The following is a 20,103-nucleotide window of genomic DNA, read 5'->3' on the forward strand; positions in this document are numbered from 1 at the left end:
TTCAAAGAGAAAAAGCCAGCATCAGAACCAGACTCAGATATGATACAGGCTACAATTACTAGACAAGCAATTTAAAATAACTATGATTAATATGTTAAGGGTTCTAAATGAAAAAGTAGACAACATACCACCCACAGGGGGGTAATGTCAGCAGAGAGATGGAAACACTAAGGAATAATAAAAAGGGAATGGTAACTATCAAAAGCATTGTAACAGAAATAAAGAATGTCATTGGACACAGCCTAGAAAAGAATCAGTGGGCTTAAAGATAGGACAATAAAAACTTCTAAAACTAAAATGTTAAAAGAAAAATGAATAAAACTGAACAGGACATCAAAGAAAAGTGGGACAATCCCAATCCCAAGTGGAATATCATATGAATAACTGGAATACCAGAAGAAGAGAAAATCCAGCTTAAGAAATATCTGTAGTAATATTTGCCAAGAAATTATCAAAATTAATTACAGACACCAAGCCACATATCCAAGAATTTCAGAGAACACTAACTAGGATAAATACCAAAATTTCTATACCTTTTGCATATTCAAACTGCACAAAAGACAAATAAAAAATCTTGAAAGAAACCAAAGGAGGGGAAAAAACACCTTATCTATAAATGAACAAGGATAAGAATTACAAAAAACTTCTCATCAGAAACCATGCAAATAAGAAGATGATGAAGTAAAATATTAAAGTGTTGACAGAAAGAAAAAAACTTACCTAGAATTCTATATCCAGCAAAACTATCAGAAGTAAAGGAGAAATAAAGACTCATGAAAAACAAAAATTGAAGGAATTTATCACTAGCAAACCTGCTCTGAAAGAAATATTTAATAGTAAAAGAGGTTCTTCAGGGAAAAGGAAAATGATGTGGGTCAGAAACTAAGTTGTACATAAGAAGAAAAACCAAATAAACAAAGCAAACATGAGCAAAAAACAAAACAAAAAAACAAAGCTGAGGGATCACACTACCTGATTTCAAACTATACTACAAAGCTATAGTAACTATAACAGCATGGTATTAGCAAAAAAACAGACACATCAACCAACATGTACAGTCAACAGATTTTTGACAAAGGTGCCTAAAATACACAATGGGAAAAGGATAGTCTGTTCCATAAATGTTTTAGGGAAAACTAGATATCCACATGCAGAAGAAAAAAACTGGACCCTTATCTCATACCATATACAAATATCATCTCAAAATGGATTAAAGACTTAAACATAAGACCAAAAACTGTAAAACCACTAGAAGAAAACATAGGAAAAAAACCAAACAACATTGGTCTGGCAATAATTTTTTGGATTTGACCTCAAAAGCATAGGCAACAGAAGCAAAAATAACAAATGGGATTGCATAAAACTAAAAAGTTTCTATACAGCAAAGGAAACAATTAACAGTGTACAAAGATAACGTAAGGATTGGGAGAAAATATTTGCAAGCCATACATCTAGTAAAGGATTAATATCAAAAATATACATGCAGCTCAAACAACTCAATAGCTAGAAAACAAAAAATCCAATTTAAAAATGGGCAAAAGACCTGAATAGACATTTCTCAGAAGACATACAAACAGCCAACAGATACATGAAAAAATGCTCAACATCATTCATCATCAGAGAAAGGCAAATTAAAACCACAATGAGATATCTTCTCACACCTTTCAGAATGACTATTATCAAAAAGATAAAAGATAAACACTGGCCACAATGTGAAAAAAAGGGAAGGCTTGTACTTTATTGGTGTAAATGTAAATTAGTACATTAAGGGAAACTGTATGGAGGTTCCTTAAAAAACTAAAAATAGAATTACCATATGATCCAGCAATCCCACTTCTGGGTATTCACCCAAAAGATCTGAAATCAGTTTGTCAAAGAGATGTCTGCCCTCCCATGTTTATTGTAGCACTATTCACAATAGCCAAGTTATGGAATCAATCCAGGTGTCTATTAATGGATGAACAGATAAAGAAAATGTGGTATATACACACAAAGGAATGTTTTCAGCCTTACAAAAGGGAAATTCTGTCATTTGCGACAACATGGATGGAATTTGGGAACATTATGCTAAGTGCAATGGGCACTGAAGACAAATACCATATGTTCTCACCTACACATGGAATCTAAAGCAATCAAACTCATAGAAGCAGAGAGTAGAATGGTGGTTACAGAGGCTGGTGTAGGGAGGTGGGGATGGGGAGATAACAGCAAAGGGTACAAAATCTAAGACAAAAGAAATAAAGGTTTTTTGGGTTTCTTACATCTATTGCAGCACATGGTGAATACAGTTAATAATGGCACAATGTACATTTCCAAATTGCTAAAAGAGTGAATTTCAAATGTTCTCAACACACACAAAAGTAAGTGTTTGAGGTAATGGGCATATAAATTAGCCTGAATTAATTATTTCACATTGAATTGATAAATCATAACTCCACTTTGTATCCCATAAATACATACAATTATAAATTATCAATTAATAATAAAATAAAAACAGAGAAGCATACAGAATGTAAAAAGACAGAAAGAGCAGTGGAGAAGGAATAAATGAGAGTAAAATAAAATCACTTTTTTCTTATTGTTAACTGATCCAAAATTCAACTGTTTAAAGAAATAATAGCAACAATGCATTGGATGATTATAGCATATAGATAGATAAGTGATATGAATGACAGCAGTGTCATAAGGGACAGAAAGGATGAATTAAGAATATGCTGAGCTATCTACATTACATGTAAAGCAATATAGGGTTATTCAAAGGTGGACTTAGATTAGTTAAAAATATATATTGCAAACTCTAGGATAACCACTAAAAACAATTATAAAGAAGGATAATTGCTATGTTAAGAGAGGAGATAAAATACTCAAAACCAGAGAAGGCAGAAAAAGAGGGGGGATAAGAAATGAAGAACACATGTAAAAAAAACAGAAAACAAACAAGATAGATGTTAACCAATACCTACTTTGGATGTCAATGGTCTAAATGCACCAATTAAAAGACAGGGATTGTCAGAATGGTTGAGAAAAACAAGTCTCAACCATATGTTGCCTACAGAAAACTCACTTTAAATATGAAAACACAGACAGATTGTTAAGTAAAGGGATAAAAAAAATACCATGAAAACATTAACAAAAAGAAAGCTGGAGTAGCCATATTAATTTCAGACAAAGCAGACTTCAGAATAAGGAAAATGATCAAGTATAAAGACTGGCATAACAATAAAGAGGTCAGTTGTCCAAGAAGATATAATAATCCTCTATGTATATGCACATAACAACAGAGCATCAAGTTACATGAGGTCAAAACTGACAGAACTGCAAGGAGTTCCAATCCACAGATCCACTATTATAGCTGGATATACAGCCTTTTTTCATTAATTGACACATCATGCAAACAGAAAATCAGTAAGGATATAGTTGACCTAAATAGAATTAACAATCAACTTCATCTAATTGACATTTATAGAACATTCAATTCAACTACATCAAAATACAGACTCTTCTCAAGCTCTCATAGAACATTCACCAAGGTAAACTACATTCTGGGCCATAAAACATACCTTAACAAATGTATAAGACTAGATAATTGTGCAAAGTATGTTCTCAAACTACAGTGGAATTAAACTAGAAACCAATAACAGAAAGATAGCTTGAAGAACTCAAAATATTTGGAGATTAAGCAATATATTTCTAAATAACACATGAATCAAAGAAGTCCCAAGATTAATTTTTAAATATTTTGAACTAATAAAAATACAATCTACCAAAACTTGTGGGATGCAGCAAAAGCAGGGATTACAGGAAAATGTTTAGCATTGAATACATATAGTAGAACAGAAGAAAGATCATTAATCTAAGCTTCTACTATAGTAAACTAAAAAAAGAAGAGCAATTTCAGCCTAAAGCAAGCAGAAAAAAATAATAATAAAAATTAGAGCAGAAGGCCGGGTGCGGTGGCTCATGCTTGTAATCCTAGCACTCTGGGAGGCCAAGGCGGGTGGATCACTTGAGGTCAGGAGTTCGAGACCAGCCTCAGCAAGAGCAAGACTCCATCTCTACTAAAAATAGAAAAAAATTAGCTGGCCAACTAAAAATATATATAGAAAAAATCAGCCGGGCATGGTGGTGCATGCCTGTAGTCCCAGCTACTCGGGAGGCTGAGGCAGTAGGATAGCTTAAGCCCAGGAGTTTGAGGTTGCTGTGGGCTAGGCTGACGCCACGGCACTCACTCTAGCCCAGGCAACAGAGCAAGACTCTGTCTCAAAAAAAAAAAAAAAAAAAAAAAAAATTAGAGCAGAAGTCATTGAAATTGAAAAGATGAAAACAATAAAGAAAATTGATAAAACCAAAAGCTGGTTCTTTAAAACGATCAATAAAATAGACAAACCTCTAGCCAAGCTAATAAAAAAAAAAAAAAAGTCTGGGGGTGGGGGTGGGACATATTACCAATGAAATGAATGGTCATCATTATTGATCCCATAAACATTACAAGGACAGTAATGTGAACAACTCTACGGTCACAAATTTGATAATATAAATAAAAGGAACCAATTTTTGAAAGATACATATTACCAAAACTATTGGCTTCTAGGGCCTCTATCCACCAGTCTCAGCACAAAAAGGCCAGACTTCTAAGTACTTACCTCTTTGGAAGCCTATAATACAAGGACCCTCAAATCCCTACATCTCTCACCACATCAGTCAATCCAGAACTCTTCTGACTCCCTCCGGAAAACTATCAGAATATTCCCAGCTACAAGAAAGTACAACTCTCTCAGAAAAACCATACCTTGGCCTCAACTGAAGTCTATGAACAATCTACTTGGGGACCACTGGATCTAATTTTCTTGGCAAACTTGTGGTCATCTAAACCTATCACCATGTCTCATGTCCCAGATACCTTCTGTTACCACCCATCTATCTGCTGTTTATGTTTCTCCTATGTCTTCATCCTCACACCAGCTTGTGCTTCCTCTTCCCAAAATATCCTTCAACTGCTTCTCTTCCCAAACCTTTACATGACCTCTGGAAATTAGATTTCAAGTTTAAAAAATCTTTAACAAAAATTTCTTCCATTTTTTGTGCTTTAACTGCACTTCCCCCGCCCCCACCCTGCTGCCACTTTCAATTCCAAGAAGACACTACACTACTGTCCCTTCTCTTTGTAAATTTCAATACTGTTCGTAAATATTATGTAAGGTTAGTTTATGCAGTACTTTCTTTTCATCTACTTCACTTATCACCGTATGTAATAAGAATGATGAGTCAGTAAATCAAATGGATACCGTTTTCAAAGTTATAACTGGCAGAAGTTTTTAAAGAATAAACACTGGTGGCAACATTTAACAGTCTTGTGAGGTACTGCATAGATTTAGTTCCGTAATTTAACAGGCGCTAAACACAGTACACACGCTATTTACCCTTCTCAAAAATGAAAAGTTCCCCCATTCCCAAAATGTGGGCTATTTTTTCTCCTGATCTGCAAAATAAACAATCTAGTTTATAGTTATATATAGAAATGAATTGAATCATAAAGATTATACAATAGCCATAACAACATATACCTTGCTGCACAAAAGTGCAACCTATAAGAAACACTAATGCAAAAGAGGCCTATAAACATAATCAGTTATATGTTAGCAAATATGCACCAAAAGTTCATAACAAAACAATGGATCTCAGGGAGTCTCGTTTTGAGATGTGCTCTCTCCCCAGTCGTCCTATAAGCACCAAACCCTTTTGCTGATAATTAACAGGCAGGCTCATCCATGTGGGGAACTGGCACACAATAGTAGTTGTGTTCTACCTCACAAATACTACACTTCATTGAGTTTATGCTCAGTGGGGCAGTGTTTGCAAACTACTTAGATTCCAGAGCAGAAAGAGCTACAAAAAATGAAACACCCAGTCCTTTTCTGAGGTTTGTTATTAGCCTCTGTTAGCCACAGGTTACAGGGCACTAAACACTATGTACTGTGTGTTTGCTCCTAACCACTATGAAAAATAGCCTATAACATCTTTCTAAAGACTCCTAGAAATTTTTAAGTTAATTTAAATCTGGGAATTTAACTGGAATATATTTCAATTCTTAGAACTAGTTCTCGTCAAAATACCTCACTAATTCTTTTTTGGGTGTCAATTCAATTTGGTTTCGCCCAATACTTTCAATAGACTATTGCTAAAGTTTAATGCTAACCAAGGGTGGGGAGGGAGTAAAGAGGGTAAAATAATCAGTTTTATTTGGATCCAAGTTAACTTGCAGCCTACAAATAAGCTTCTTTCTGGATGTTAATAAACGCTTTTAAAAAATGGATTCCTTAGTTTAATAGCACAGATACATATAATTCTTTCTATATGTATTATGTAAGTTGGAGATCCTAAATAACACATTAAACTTATGTCTTCAAAATACCTTGTCTAAACATTATTTGTGAAAGATTTCTGCCCTGTAGCATGGGTACCAAAAACCAAAGTATTCATGATAGGCAATATAAAGAAAGCATCTGCAATTCTAGAAGCAATATAGATCTACTTTGAAGAATAATTATGTGACTATATAATATAAAGTTATTAAGTATATTAATATACTATTAGAATGTTTTGAAAGTATTATTTTTGAAAAGTAACATTTTCCCTAATTTATGATAGTAAATAATGAGTCAGAGCTTCTGTGGCCGAGATATATAATTTAAATACATTTTAACAAAACAGACTACTGGTAATGTACTTCACGTACTTTATATAACATTTAATTTGGAATCCTGGAAAGCAGAAAAAAATTATTATTTTAGCATAAATTTATGACAATTGATTTCATCATCTCAGAATTCCCAGTTTCCTGAGACAATTTCATGAAAATGTTCATGAATTTCTCGGAAGTACTGTACTACACTGTTGTTTAATACAGAGTATATGCTTTTAACAGTCACAGAAATCACAAAAGTGTAAACAATATAAAGTACCAGCAAAAGAGAAAAAAAGTCAACATGTACCTTCAAGATAGAAACCTTATATGACAAGTTCTAAGAAGGAATGCAACATTTACTTTCTCCTAAGAAATAAAGAAACTTAGAAGAGAATAGAGACATGTTACTAAACTTAAGTACTCTTGGAAAAGATGAAAATTCTTCAGATTTCTACAAATTTTTCCATTAATGCCTGCTGAATACAGGCAGCTATGTAATAACACAAAATATACACTGCTAAAAATTGACTTAAGGAGATGGTTACACAATATTGTGAATATACTAAATGCCACTGATTATACACTTTGGAATGATTAATTTTATATGATGTGATTTTCACATCAATACTAATTTTTATATAATAGTAAGATACTTTAAATAATTTGAATACATTAAATAATAAATTTTTAAATGATTTGTACTAAGGTGGAGTTAACAGAATCTAATTAATGGGCATTATATTCCCCTAATTTTTAAGTGAAGAAATATATATTAATTGAATTTTATATTATTATTTACCCTGAGATGCATAAAGTCCTCCTGTTCTCCACTAACTTTAGCTATACTTATAAATCATAAAAGGCCATTCTATTTGACACCAAGAGTCAAACATCATTAGAAGTTAGGCCACTCTAATTTTTCATCTTTTTAAAATCCTATATATGGCTTTGAAGATAGATTTTATGAAGCAAAGAGAAAAGGGTGTTATTTTCAAATCCCATTTTTTCAACCATGTGAGTGAAACAAGGACTGCGGCTTCCCACCAATCTCTGTCCAATAAGTTTTCTTTAGATTGGTATCCACTTTAAACCTAATCAGTTTAAAACAGAAAAAATAAAACAATTAACAAATAAGCCAGATACAAAAATCTGAAATGTACTTTTTAAGAGAAAAATGACATGCACAAAATATCAAGTCATTTGATCATAGATGAAACTGTTAAACATGAGCAGAAAGATTTTGTAGGAGACAATAATATAAAAGAGAACACAAAGAAGAAAGAGTTGTAAGAGCCAAATCTATATATCAATAATTCAAAAAACAAAACTCTAGGGCCTTTATACATGATTCAGAACCATATTAGCCTCATTTATCCTTCTCTGCATATTTTACAAAATAAGTCAGAATCTAGTTTCCATCTAAAATTAAGGCAGTGGTATTTGACAAGAACCAAACTTTGTACAGCAAAGTGCTTAACATTCTCTATCTTTATCCTACAGATTCATTTCTTCTGAGCAACATAACTCCATGTCACCAAGTTATGCTTCTGCCACTTAAAATATCAAATTCCAATAAGGACCTAAATGAAGATTTTGAAGTATTATCCTTATAACGTCTCATGATGATGTGAGGATACACACTAATTAAAAGTGGAAGAAAAAGCAAAAATAAAGAAATAGCCTATCAAAGAGTATTATCTACAGAGCCTCATAAGCACCATGTACTCCATATTCAGCTATATACCACATATTCTACGTCATCAGATTACATTCAATGGCATTAACATGTTTCTAAACTCTCTGTCATTAAGTCCAAAGCACTCTGCCAAAGCATTAAAAAGACAATTATTCTTCATCGAACATGTTCAGAGAGAAATAATTAACTTTTAAAGTATGTTACAACTATGCATATTTTCTACATGTATAATACTTTTATTTAAAAACTCAAAAATTATGTCTATATAATATCATGTTGCCAAACAATTATGTAATTATTCAAGTGATTTTTTTCTGCTCTACATAGATTTTCTGAAAATACATCATCATATTAAATTATTATAAGTGCTTCATACACATAATTAGTCATACTTAGTTGTTTGATACAAACTATTGGTATATCCATTAAATCTGAAAAATGATAAATATTTGGTAGAATTCATAGCACAAAAATATAGACATATAGATATACTTTTTATCCTTGCAACTTACAATGAAATTAAATTTTCCCTTTTCATTCAGTTTATATGAAAGTAGCCACTACAACCAAATCAGCTAATAAATATCAAAATATCATTTATCACTGCATTTATTCAATTGCTAACAATAATGTCTAGTAATATAAGTAGCATATGAATGCTATTAAGAGTTTTTCAGTTTACACCAATTAGTGTCACCAGTTTCGTCATCCAAATCATTCCAAACATAATTTGAGCAGATTCAAACCAAAGGATTATCACAAATATAAAATTAGTCTCTTTACATATCAGATAAAAACCAAGTAAGAAAGAATGTGTATAAGTGTGTGTGTTTGTATGTGTGTGTATATCAGCATGTGTGCTTATTAAGGGGAGTATTTTCAATATTGGAATAATCATAGAATTCATGTCATACCTGTGCTCCATAGATATATTTATCCAACATTTTGCCTCCTATTGTCTGCCCTCCTATATCCCAAACTTGAAGAGTAACATTCAGGTTTCCTAGAATATAAAAATAATAATACAAAAAAAAAAGTTAAGTAGCAATAGAACAACTGAACACAGTTTCACAGAACACTAAGTCACAATGATAAACTCTGAACCCAATTTGCCTTTACTCTGCAGGCTCATATGATCAGAAGTTTGAAATTGTGAATATAATGTTGTCAAAAGAAACCATAGTAGGGAATCTACATTGATCCTTTCATTTTATTTCCACGGAACCACATTTACAGTCACCTTCAAAACAAAAGAAAATAAAGTAAGCTTTAACTTATAAACTTAATGCCTTAAATTTTTTCTGTTAGAGACTACAACAATAAAGCACATGTGCATGGAGTAAGAAATACACTTTAAAAATAAAAATTGAAGCTTTATATATTCACCCACCCAATTGTACATATGAATTTTGATGTAGGTTCTCAACTTTATGGGTTCTAAAACTTACAGAATAATAGCAGACTAGAAAAATGCACTCATAATTTCAACTCAAATGAATGAATCTTTTTTTAATTTGAATGTCAGCTATTATATATGATGGCAAGCATAATTTAAAAAGTACATGTTTTCAAATGTAACCCATAAAATAGAAACACATTTGATAGCCCTGTTCAGAAATAATGAAGGAGACATACCAACTATATCACTAAATATTGTGATGCATTCATACCTGTTCAAAGCATTTCCTTTGAAACAAATTATGTGCTTCCAAGCCTTCATAAAATAATATAACTATTAATAATCTTCTTCCCCATACAAGCATTATAAAAGCATTCTAAAACACTAAAAGGAAATCTTTAAAATTCTTTTGTGCATTTTGCAAAATATTTGGTTGCTATAAAAATTTGAGATAAGCTATTCTCTCTTATCAAAGCAACTAAGGAATGAGATACAAAAGGCAAGGAGCAGTGTCTGATATGCTTTTTACTTTAACATTTCAAACTTTCTCATAAAATTATGCAGTTGTCTCTAAAGTCTCAATTAGCAGTTTCTGAATGATTTGCAAATCAAAAAATTCAAAATAAAAACTTAGGAACTAAAAAAATGATCTCACTTCAAAAACAAAAAACAATTATAAAGACATAAATTTATATACCAATGTAAAACAGAAAAATCAGAGAATGTTAGTCACATCATTTAACTACACAACTGAAAAGAAAGTAAGACACTGGATTAACCAGCACAGTTTTACCCTTAACTCTAAATTTTTGTGGGTTTGTATTACAGTCTCTCCATTATTTAAACATAGGTCTGTTCCATGTACCAGGCAGAGGATTTCCATGAGGAACTTCCATTAGCATTAATGAGAGTTACTGAAGTTTATCACCCATCATCATTCCCACAGACACACACTTTCAACGCTCACAGAGTAATCACCAAAACGCTCTTAAAGCCCCGTGAATACAAAAACAAAAATGTCACAGACTAAGATTTGTCCAACATCTTGTATAAACCCAATTTCTTAAAAACCTAAATTTTTTGAGATTCAAAGGTAAAATCATTCTCCCATAATGCCGTCTCAAATTAAGCAGGTAAGAAAGGGCTAGCCGTTACTAGAGGTATATAAAATAGTTTCAGATGCCCCTCCTGGATGGGCAGTAGTCTATTCATTTTACTTGCACAACTCTTTGCAGTCATTTGTCTATTTCAAAAGACAGTGCTTAACAATATTAACTTTCATAGAGTAAGATTTCAGGCAACAATTTAATAATTATTAAAAGGTATTTATTCCCATTTCTTCAAGGCCAATAATCCCTATCACTTAACCTTGCATCAAGACAACTTTTTAAAGAAAAAGTTTCTTTCGTTAAGGTCTGATATTTAGATCCAACCTGAATTAGGTATTGTGAATACTGCAGCTATAACTTTCAGAACATGATCTTCATTATGTGTTTCCAAATTCTGACTATAATCATTTCAAAACTTTAATTCATCTATTCAATTGTCTCCCATCTAAGAAGTTCATATTCTTGTGTTAAGAGTACTTTTTAAAGCCATACCTTTCCCAATATACACTCTTGTTGTTATTTGCTCGTTTTTTTTAAATACATAAATTTTAGTGACTCAGAAATAAAAATAGCTATGCACTACTGATAATCCACTAATACAGAATGCTAGAAAAAATTATCATTATAGCTTCAACAAATAATATTAATTTCATGTTGTTTCATATATCTAGAAATATATTTTCTAACTTCCACATTTGCATTGTAGCCTTATTAACACATAAAACTAAAAATAAAATGTGGATTTCCTATTTGAGGAACAAAATCATATAAAAGATATGATACAAATCAATATTCACTTTAATTTTTGCAGGCATAAACATATGAAGTCTCCTAGTATGTTTTCAAGATACTATACATATAAAGCTATATAAGAATATTCAAATAATCAATACTATGAATTTTTTTAAATCAAGAATCCATCTAATACAAATTTCTGTCTAATAAAGAACATTAAAAAAATTGTCAGAAATCTAATTCCAAATGCAAAATGCTAGAAAATTCCTCCACTTCTGTAAGAAATGGCATGTAACTAGAGGAAAAAATAAAATAAATGAGGTGACAAAACACAGGTAAGTTGCTTTTGGTATGAATCAAAGCCACCAAGAGGATTCAACAGTGACCCTGTAAAAGTACACTTGGTGCCTTGGTTAACCTTACTTAAAGTGCTGCATAGTCAGGATGGAACTAAAAACACAAGTCTGCCCACTTCTTGTACTAAAGATTCAGAAATCCTTTTCACAGTAGAACGCTGTTTACTGGACTGTACCCACAAGCTTCCTGAAAGTATTTTGACTAAGGCTCTTAAGAAGCTCTATCAGCAGAATCTCTGACTAACAGATACACTATTTTAAGCAGTAAAATCTGCACAGTGGTTGCAGCCAGACTATACAGCATACCGGATCATGAAATATACTAAAATGGATGAGTATTTGCAAAGTAATGACCTTGAAAACCTGCACGAAGAGAATGTGAATAGATGGACAAGAGGTTTACATCCCTAATAATCTGGTCAGAAGACTTACAAGACTACTAACAAATACCAAATTCATCTACTGTGCTGCTTCACTATAAATTCAATAATGCTGCCTGTAAAGTTTTATTTAGCAAGTGATACAAATATTAATCATCTTACATTTGATAATTACAATGAATTAAAATTAGGACTAAAGTATATAAAGGATATACTATAAACCTTGTAATTTATTCACCTCATTTCTTAATATACCTACTAATTAGATAAAAACAAGATATATTAAAACAATTTTTTCCTACTGAAATTTTGACTATAATTTTGACTCTCTTATGTGGCATAAAACCAAATGCTTTAAAAAAATACAGAACTTTTTTCCTGGAAATCTGCCCATCAAAATAAAAACTTAATCAGAAAAATTAAAATGTACATTAAGACTATACATGTCCTGATGTCATTTTTTAACTTAAATGCTTTCTAAGTCTAAAATATTATACTGTAAATTTGGACTTCAAGAATCTCAAAGTTTTTTTTACACAGTAATCAAAATTTTAAAATTGGTAGTACTCTGCAACAGGTCAGAAATCATCAAACACATCACATGTATAAAATATCTAAAACCAGTCTTTGTTTTTAATATTTGAGTAGGTGCTTGTTCCTTTACTTAAGCCTTTCAACTAAAAAATCAGAAAAATGAAAACCAGTGAAACAAAAAATTGCTGATTCTGCCAATTAAGCATCAAAACAAAACAGCTAATAACGAAATACTACTTTGAGGCTCTCTGTGTATAACAACTGCATCTCTAAAAAAATTATTGCTGTAAAAATAAGTTTTCAGCATGTATATTATGTGATTTGTACATGTATTCTGCTACTAACTGCTGTAAATATTCTGAATGTAGCAATGATTATCCATAAGGGTGAGAATAAAACTGAAATGAGATTTGCAGCTTTGAATACATTAAAAGAAAATACACATGAAACAAAATACACGTTTCTCATGAACCCTCTTGCTGAACAATAACTTACTAATGGAAAAATCGGAATTTTTTTTTGTCATGCTGTATCTCCTCATCTGTTTTTCTTTGGTAGCCAAGTACAAGCCATCAAAAAATATAACAGAGTATATTACTAATGAGATATGAAGAATACCTCCAATTACCAAGAGTTTTCATAAGCTGCTGGAAAACTTTCATTTGGAGTTGTCTGATAGATGGAGTGTTTCAGAGCTTAACATATTTCAATAATATTGGAATTTATTAAACTTCTTCCCACTACATCACTCACGTTCCAGTATATGAATCTGACATTACATTACCCTTGCAACCGTTTTATTCAAATGTGTTTCCTCATAGAGGAGAGGGATGGACAGCTTTTAAAGTCAATCAAGATAAACTGCCTTTAATAAAATACTTTAAACATACAATTTAACCATTGAAATTGAATGGATAGAGCATTTTAAAGCACCAATTGTTCAGAAACTAACTTAAAACATAAACCACTCTTTTTTGTTGTTATTATTTCCCTGTATTTCCCCCAAAATGTGCTGCAACTGGCATCTAAATAGTTTCTCTGCATGGTGAACTGAAACATCTTGAATGCTCAAACTGTATTTTTATGAGTGCCTAGGGACCCTAAATTTTAGTGGTCTATTAAATGCCAGCAATTTCATGCTGCCTTGCATAAAACAGCATTCACATATTAGAGCACAGTAGTTCCATAGCTACATTATACTTCTGTTCCAACATTTAAACAAAAAACTGAAGCAGAGGTGAAACAAAATAATATTTTAAAAAATAATCCTTCCCAATCTTTTCACATTTAGTTAATATAGTATCTGTTGACAAATACATAGCATTTAATTTTTTAAAAGCTTTTAACAATTTTATAAGCAACTATTGTTTATTCTCGAAAAATGTATGGTAGCCAAAAACAGTGAGGGGGTGGGGCAGTGTAAAAGCTTTTTCTCATACCCATGGACAATATGTCTTCACAGTAGATTGTGATGAAAGTTAACCTCTCTAAATTTACTGATTCCATATATTTTCATGCAGAAGAGCCCCAAAATTTACTTTACACATTTCTGCCTTATGCTACTTATCGTAAGATTTGTACAATCTTCTATGTCAAGACTTTTTAGTCTCTTACCTGGCAATGTTATCCTTCTCAAAAAGAAATCCAGTCCTATAGTCTGTTTGTACTGTTTCCCAAAAGTTTCTTGAGCAAAACACGTAGCTAAGGAGGTCTAAAAAATTGATGCACAGAATATCAAAATTAATCTCTTTGTTTAAGAAATGTAAACATAAGACCACTACTAAATCTTATTAAGTAATCTTAACATTTATACTGCAATTAATCCAACAAGCAACTTTAAGCAGCTCTAATCAGTTACAAGGGGAGGAGGGACTTGATACTACCAGGTAAATTTCACTTGCCAGCAGCTATCAGTGGGGACAACAGACTAATCAGTTAGATCTCTTTAAATCCCCTGATTGTCAAGCTCCTTCTCCTTGCTGGAAATTAGAATTTGAGAATTATCAGCAGAAAAAATGAAAACAACATAATTAAAGATCAGAACCTTATACATAAGTTCAATAAAAAATTTCAGAGAACACTAATAAGTTTTATTTCTGAGGTTAAATATTCTGAAGGTAGTTGTGTTCTCCGTTAATAATAAGCACTAATTAAGGAAGAGAAAACCTGCTTACAGACTTTCTTTTCTTTTGTCCCACAAGAAAAGCAACTTAAGTGTCTAATTTTTCTCTACATTAAAGATGTTAAGTGAAAGTTATTCTATAGAATGACTGTGATAATATGCATCTTTTAAATAAAGAAGTTGGTATTTTTAAGATTAATATAAAGCAGACCCAATAAATAGTTTCTATCCAAGAACCACAATACTAAGAAGTCACAAGATATTATAACCACAACAGATATACATTTACTGTTTTTTAATAACAATTCAAAGTTTTATTCAAAAACTCTGGATCTTACTTTGAGAGTACCATTTCTTATCAAAGCAAAATAATCATTAACCATTCTGGTAACTAAATTAACTCAATAACTCAGACTTCTTAAACATTTTAAATTCACTATTCTTATTTGTAAACTTCCCTTCAAAAAAAGAGAAAGACAGCTTCATTAAACTTTTATGTTTCTCAAGATAGACTCCCAAAGTTAGGAAGAAATAATCCTTTTTTAATTTTAAAAGTTAAAATTAGATGCCAACTCTTAATGAAAACTAAGATTATATTTCCAGGATAGCTCAGTATAGTTAATTTTGACATAAGGACAGCAGTGCAAAACAACCCTTGGCCAAATTTCAATTCCTTTTAACAAGATGATCTAAAATTCCTTTTACACCAAACCATATTTTTCACACAAATGGCAATATCCACACCATCACTCCAAATTTTTTAATATTTAAATACCCAGCATTTGTAATAAATGTATAGGATATTTTGTCAAGTATTTATTGAGTACTACCATATGAAAGATGTTCTGGAAGACATTTAGAAATAAACTCACTACATGTTACATCCTTGAAGCATGTAACAATATCCTTGAAACATATAACAATACCAAAACTGAGAGATAAGAATTAAAAAGGTAAGTATCTCTTTTTAAAGACTTCTGTTTTTCATTTACCTTAATTATGCCATCGAGCTTGTATAACTTAGAGCACAAAATTATCTGTGAAAGGGTTCAGAATTTTAGAGAGAAGTAACTATCACTACATATACTATTACAGGTATTTCAAAATGTTTCATATACGGATGATTGAAACACTTAAAAGTCAAAGACAAATTGAGGGCACATGTAACATCATCATCATGTCATTTAAGATAATTTTTCACTTTCATTAAAGATTCTCAGAGTTCAATATTTTCATATTTGAGAATATTCAGAAAAATGTTAAGTAAGGTTCTTTTCTTGGAAAAAGGACATCTAGATTTTAACAGCCCTGCCCTCACACTTCTGAGGCAAACATAAAACTATAATTTTCAATTGAAATAAAGTGTCAAAAGTATAGGTCATTGGATCATACAGAGTATTAAAATAAGTTCTTATACTATCTCCTGACATCTTGCTAAAAAATTAAACAGAGAATCAACTGAACAGTGGGGGCACTTCCTCTTCAATAATCTAGATTTCATGCCATCTTTCACATTCAATGATTTCTCGCAAGTCAAGGGTATAAATACCCTTCTTAAACAACTATACGTATGAAGTGAACAACCAGCTACCATATCTGAAATATTTGTATCTGATTCTTTATACAACCATACTACATTTACCAACACTGAAAAGATAACAAAATATTTTGTCTCAAAAAAACTTGAGAAAATGTGTAATAAAAGCAAAAGTATCAATCAGAACAGGAAAGAAAGAGAAACACATGTTACTAGAGGGAGGAGCTAAATTTCTCTTTAAGAAACTGTTAGTGGTCATCTCAATACGCTATTGCTTCTATCAGTGTGTACAAAAATGCCAGAGTTAGAACCAGTAGGAAAAAACTAATACTAGAAAAAATAGCCAAGAGTTAACTCAGGATACAAATAAGAATGAAAGAGAGGCTCAATTCATAGAAAAGGACAGTAAGGGAAATAATGGGAACGTTTGTAGCTGTCAATAATTTGAGAGGTGAATAAGGTATGGAGAAAAAAAATGCGAGCAATAAGAATAATGAAAGATTAGGTGTCAGATGCTTATGTCAGGAAATTTCTGGCAGAAAAAGCTATTACAGTTTTAAAATAGATTATTTTGTCAAGATGATGAAGACTTAAGTCAGAGCACCATAAAAAATAGCACTGCTATTCTTTGAAGCAGAAAGATAGTCCTAATTCAACAATATGGAAATGAAAAAATTATGCTTTGCCTTACACCAGGCAGAATTTTAAACAGAGATGAAAAACTATAATTATTCACACTAAATAAGCAACAAGGGAAAACACATATGATAGACTAAATAAAAAACTTAGATACAAACTTATGAACAAACATCAACTGAGTGATCCAAGTAGGATACACACATACTGGAAGAAAAATGAACAAAAGTTTAAAAAATTATAAATATGTACAATACCAGGCAATTTTTGTGTCTTTTTATAAATGTATTATGTTATAGTCATTATGATTTTAAATGCAAAATAAATTTGGTTTTGAAATAAGATTTTGAAAAATTAGGTGGCCTTCAAAAGAAAACCTAAATAAGAAAACTATAAAAATCTAACTTAAAATTTTTATTGAATTAAGTTGTCAGAAACAATGCTGATTTACTTGTAACTCAACCATTCAAAAAATTTAAGCATAAAAATTCATACAATACTTTATAAAGAAAAACGACTCCAAGTTCTCTTTTTCCCCAAACTGTTTAAACATAATCAGAGCATATTAAGTTGTTTTCCTCATTAATACAAATGGATAACAAAGTATCCAGGAAGACAAGAAAGAAATACGCAGAATACTCCAAATTTTCCATGTGAATGACATCTTTCCCAGGGGCCCTCAGATGTCAGAACCAAAGACAGGAGCAGCTGTTCAATGCCAACTGCCAGGGAGGATGCAAAGAGAAGCCGTCACCACAGAAACCAGGGTCCAAACTATACCAGCAACACGGAAATGTGAAGCTGAGAACAGGAAACTGGCAGCAATAAGAACCTACATTTCTGAAGACTATGGTTGGGAACAGGAAGAGGAGTAGAAAGAAAACAAACTCTTTCCCAGAAAAAGTTTTGGCACTTTTGACAGAAGCACAGGTATGAAGGCATCCCAAGAGGAGGCTCTTCACTTTATTTTGGGGGAAAGGGGTCATAGACCCCTCTGAGATCTTATGTTCCCTCTTCCCAAAGCAAGTACTGGGCAACGTTTATTTCATTTCAGGAATTCCACAACCTTGGGTTAAGAAACCCTGCTGAGGAGTTTAAGGAGACTGACTAGCTGCCTGACATTCTCACGCACCCATTCGTTCAACCAGCCCTGGCAGGAGGCTAGACTTTAAGGCAGGGATTCTCTCTGTTAGGCTGGCAGCTCTGCCTCAGCATCCAGTCCATAAGAAGAGTTCAACAAACATTTGTTGAATGAATGCTTGTACGGACAGGTGCTGTGCTGGGGACAGAGATGATGAACAGGTATAATACGAAAACGGCAACTAATGTTTATTGAGTGCACACTGTGTTCTAAAAGTTTTCTGTGTATTTTCACATTTAATGTGTATTTTCACATTTCTCCCCTCGCGGTGGCCCCTATCAATACCCATCTTACAGATGAAGCACCAACAGGTTGGCAATTTGCCCTCCAATCATCCAGTAAGTGACGGCGCCCCAATTCTCACCCCGGGAATCTGATTCCAGAGCCAGCCTCTTGGGAGCTCACAGTACAGTGGAGGCATCAGAAACGGTGACTGGGAGAGGGAGGGAGGAGCAAAGTGTGACCCGGTCTACAAGTAAAAGGAGGTAGTAAGATGCCCTGGCAGATTCTTGCCAGTCCTGAGAGGCGAGAAGCTGCAAAGCTGCCCGGGGAGGCGCGATGCTGGCCTGAGTCTTGACGGAGTTCGCAATGTCCAGGCAGGGAGTTGGGAAGTGACTTTTTTTTTTTTTAAGGGGGCGCTGGATAGCTCCCGTCGGGTTTCACCAGCGCCCACTTCGTGTCCGCCCCGGGTCTTAACCAGACGCGCCCGGGCCCAGAGGCCCCGGGGCCTGGGGTAATGAGGCGCCGCCGGGAGGCGGGGAAGAGGCCGGGGGGCGCCGGGGCCGCGCCGGGGATCCTGCGGGCGTGGGACGGCGGGCCCGCTCGAGGACTGACCTTCCCGGAGGTGCCGTCCCCCAGCACGATGATTTTCAGTTGCCGGTCCTGGCTCTCCTCCTCGGAGTCCGACATGGTGTCCCGGGAACCAGGCCCGCCCCCCGAGGTGGAGGGAGGAAGGGAAGGAGGAGGCTTCCAGGGGCGGGGGAGAGGAGGAAGGGAAACAGTGGGGGCAGGACCCCCCGCCCCGGTGTCTCAGCAGCCGCTGGAGGGATTGGAGAGGATTACTCGCCAGACGCCATCTTGCCCTCCTCCCCTCCGCCCCCCCCCCCCCCCGCTCGGGTCCCGCCCCCCACGCGTCACGCCGGGCGCGCGCCCCCGCCTGTGCGCCAGCGCGCGGGCACCGCGGGGGCCGCCTGGCGGGACGCCCCACTCGCAGGCCTGGGCTGGGGGGCAGCGTTCGGGCGGGAGAGAAGAGCCGCTGCGCTCTTTGCAGAGGCGGTTGGCTAGGGGAAAACTAGCAGGGTATCTTTCAAATTACGTGGGAAACCATGGAAGCGGAGTAGTTCCTAGGCGTTCTACCAAATTCCCTTGTTTCCCTCCCCACTGGCTAAGGTCCCTGACGGGAATGGTTTCGCCCGAGGGGGGCGGAGGGGGACGCGTGGGCCGCGCCCCGCGGTTGCCATGGAAGCCGGGAGGCCGCGGAGACGCGCAGCGGGGCGGCGGAGTCGGGGCCCCCTCGACGTGGGTCGCCTGGCGGGGCGCTCGGGGGAGAGGCCCCTGGAGCTGACGCGGGCTCGGGCGGTCGCGCGCCGGAAGAACGACCTCTGGGAAGAGGGCGCGACTGGCCGGAGACGCGGGCGGCGGAGGGCAGAGGCTGCGGGGAGGCCGCAGTCGCGGCCGAGAGCGTGATGGAGCCATGGCGCTGCCTGCGGTCTCTCGTTCGTTCATCAAGCATTGCCAGCGCTCACCCCGTAGCCCTTGGACCCTAGGACAGCG

At 34.7% G+C, this 20,103-nt stretch overlaps 1 protein-coding gene across 3 annotated transcripts in view; it reads right to left on the reverse strand.

The window, feature by feature from the left end:
- Window positions 1-19,463, reverse strand: part of RAB28 (RAB28, member RAS oncogene family) — an 88,091-nt gene extending 68,628 nt beyond the window's left edge. For 2 of the 3 annotated variants that reach the window (XM_045550386.1, XM_045550385.1), the window contains exons 1-3: window positions 19,165-19,428; window positions 14,509-14,605; window positions 9,296-9,384 (exon numbers count right to left, since the gene is read on the reverse strand). In XM_045550386.1, the coding sequence (XP_045406342.1) occupies window positions 9,296-9,384; window positions 14,509-14,605; window positions 19,165-19,239 (261 nt within the window). In that variant the 5' untranslated portion in view covers window positions 19,240-19,428. Of the gene's footprint in view, window positions 1-9,295; window positions 9,385-14,508; window positions 14,606-19,164 lie in introns of all 3 variants that reach the window. The other variant, XM_045550384.1, reaches the window with a different exon arrangement.
- Window positions 19,464-20,103: the final 640 nt, after the last annotated feature.

This window comes from Lemur catta, chromosome 4 (genome assembly GCF_020740605.2).
Source record: "Lemur catta isolate mLemCat1 chromosome 4, mLemCat1.pri, whole genome shotgun sequence".
Lineage (NCBI taxonomy): Eukaryota > Metazoa > Chordata > Mammalia > Primates > Lemuridae > Lemur > Lemur catta.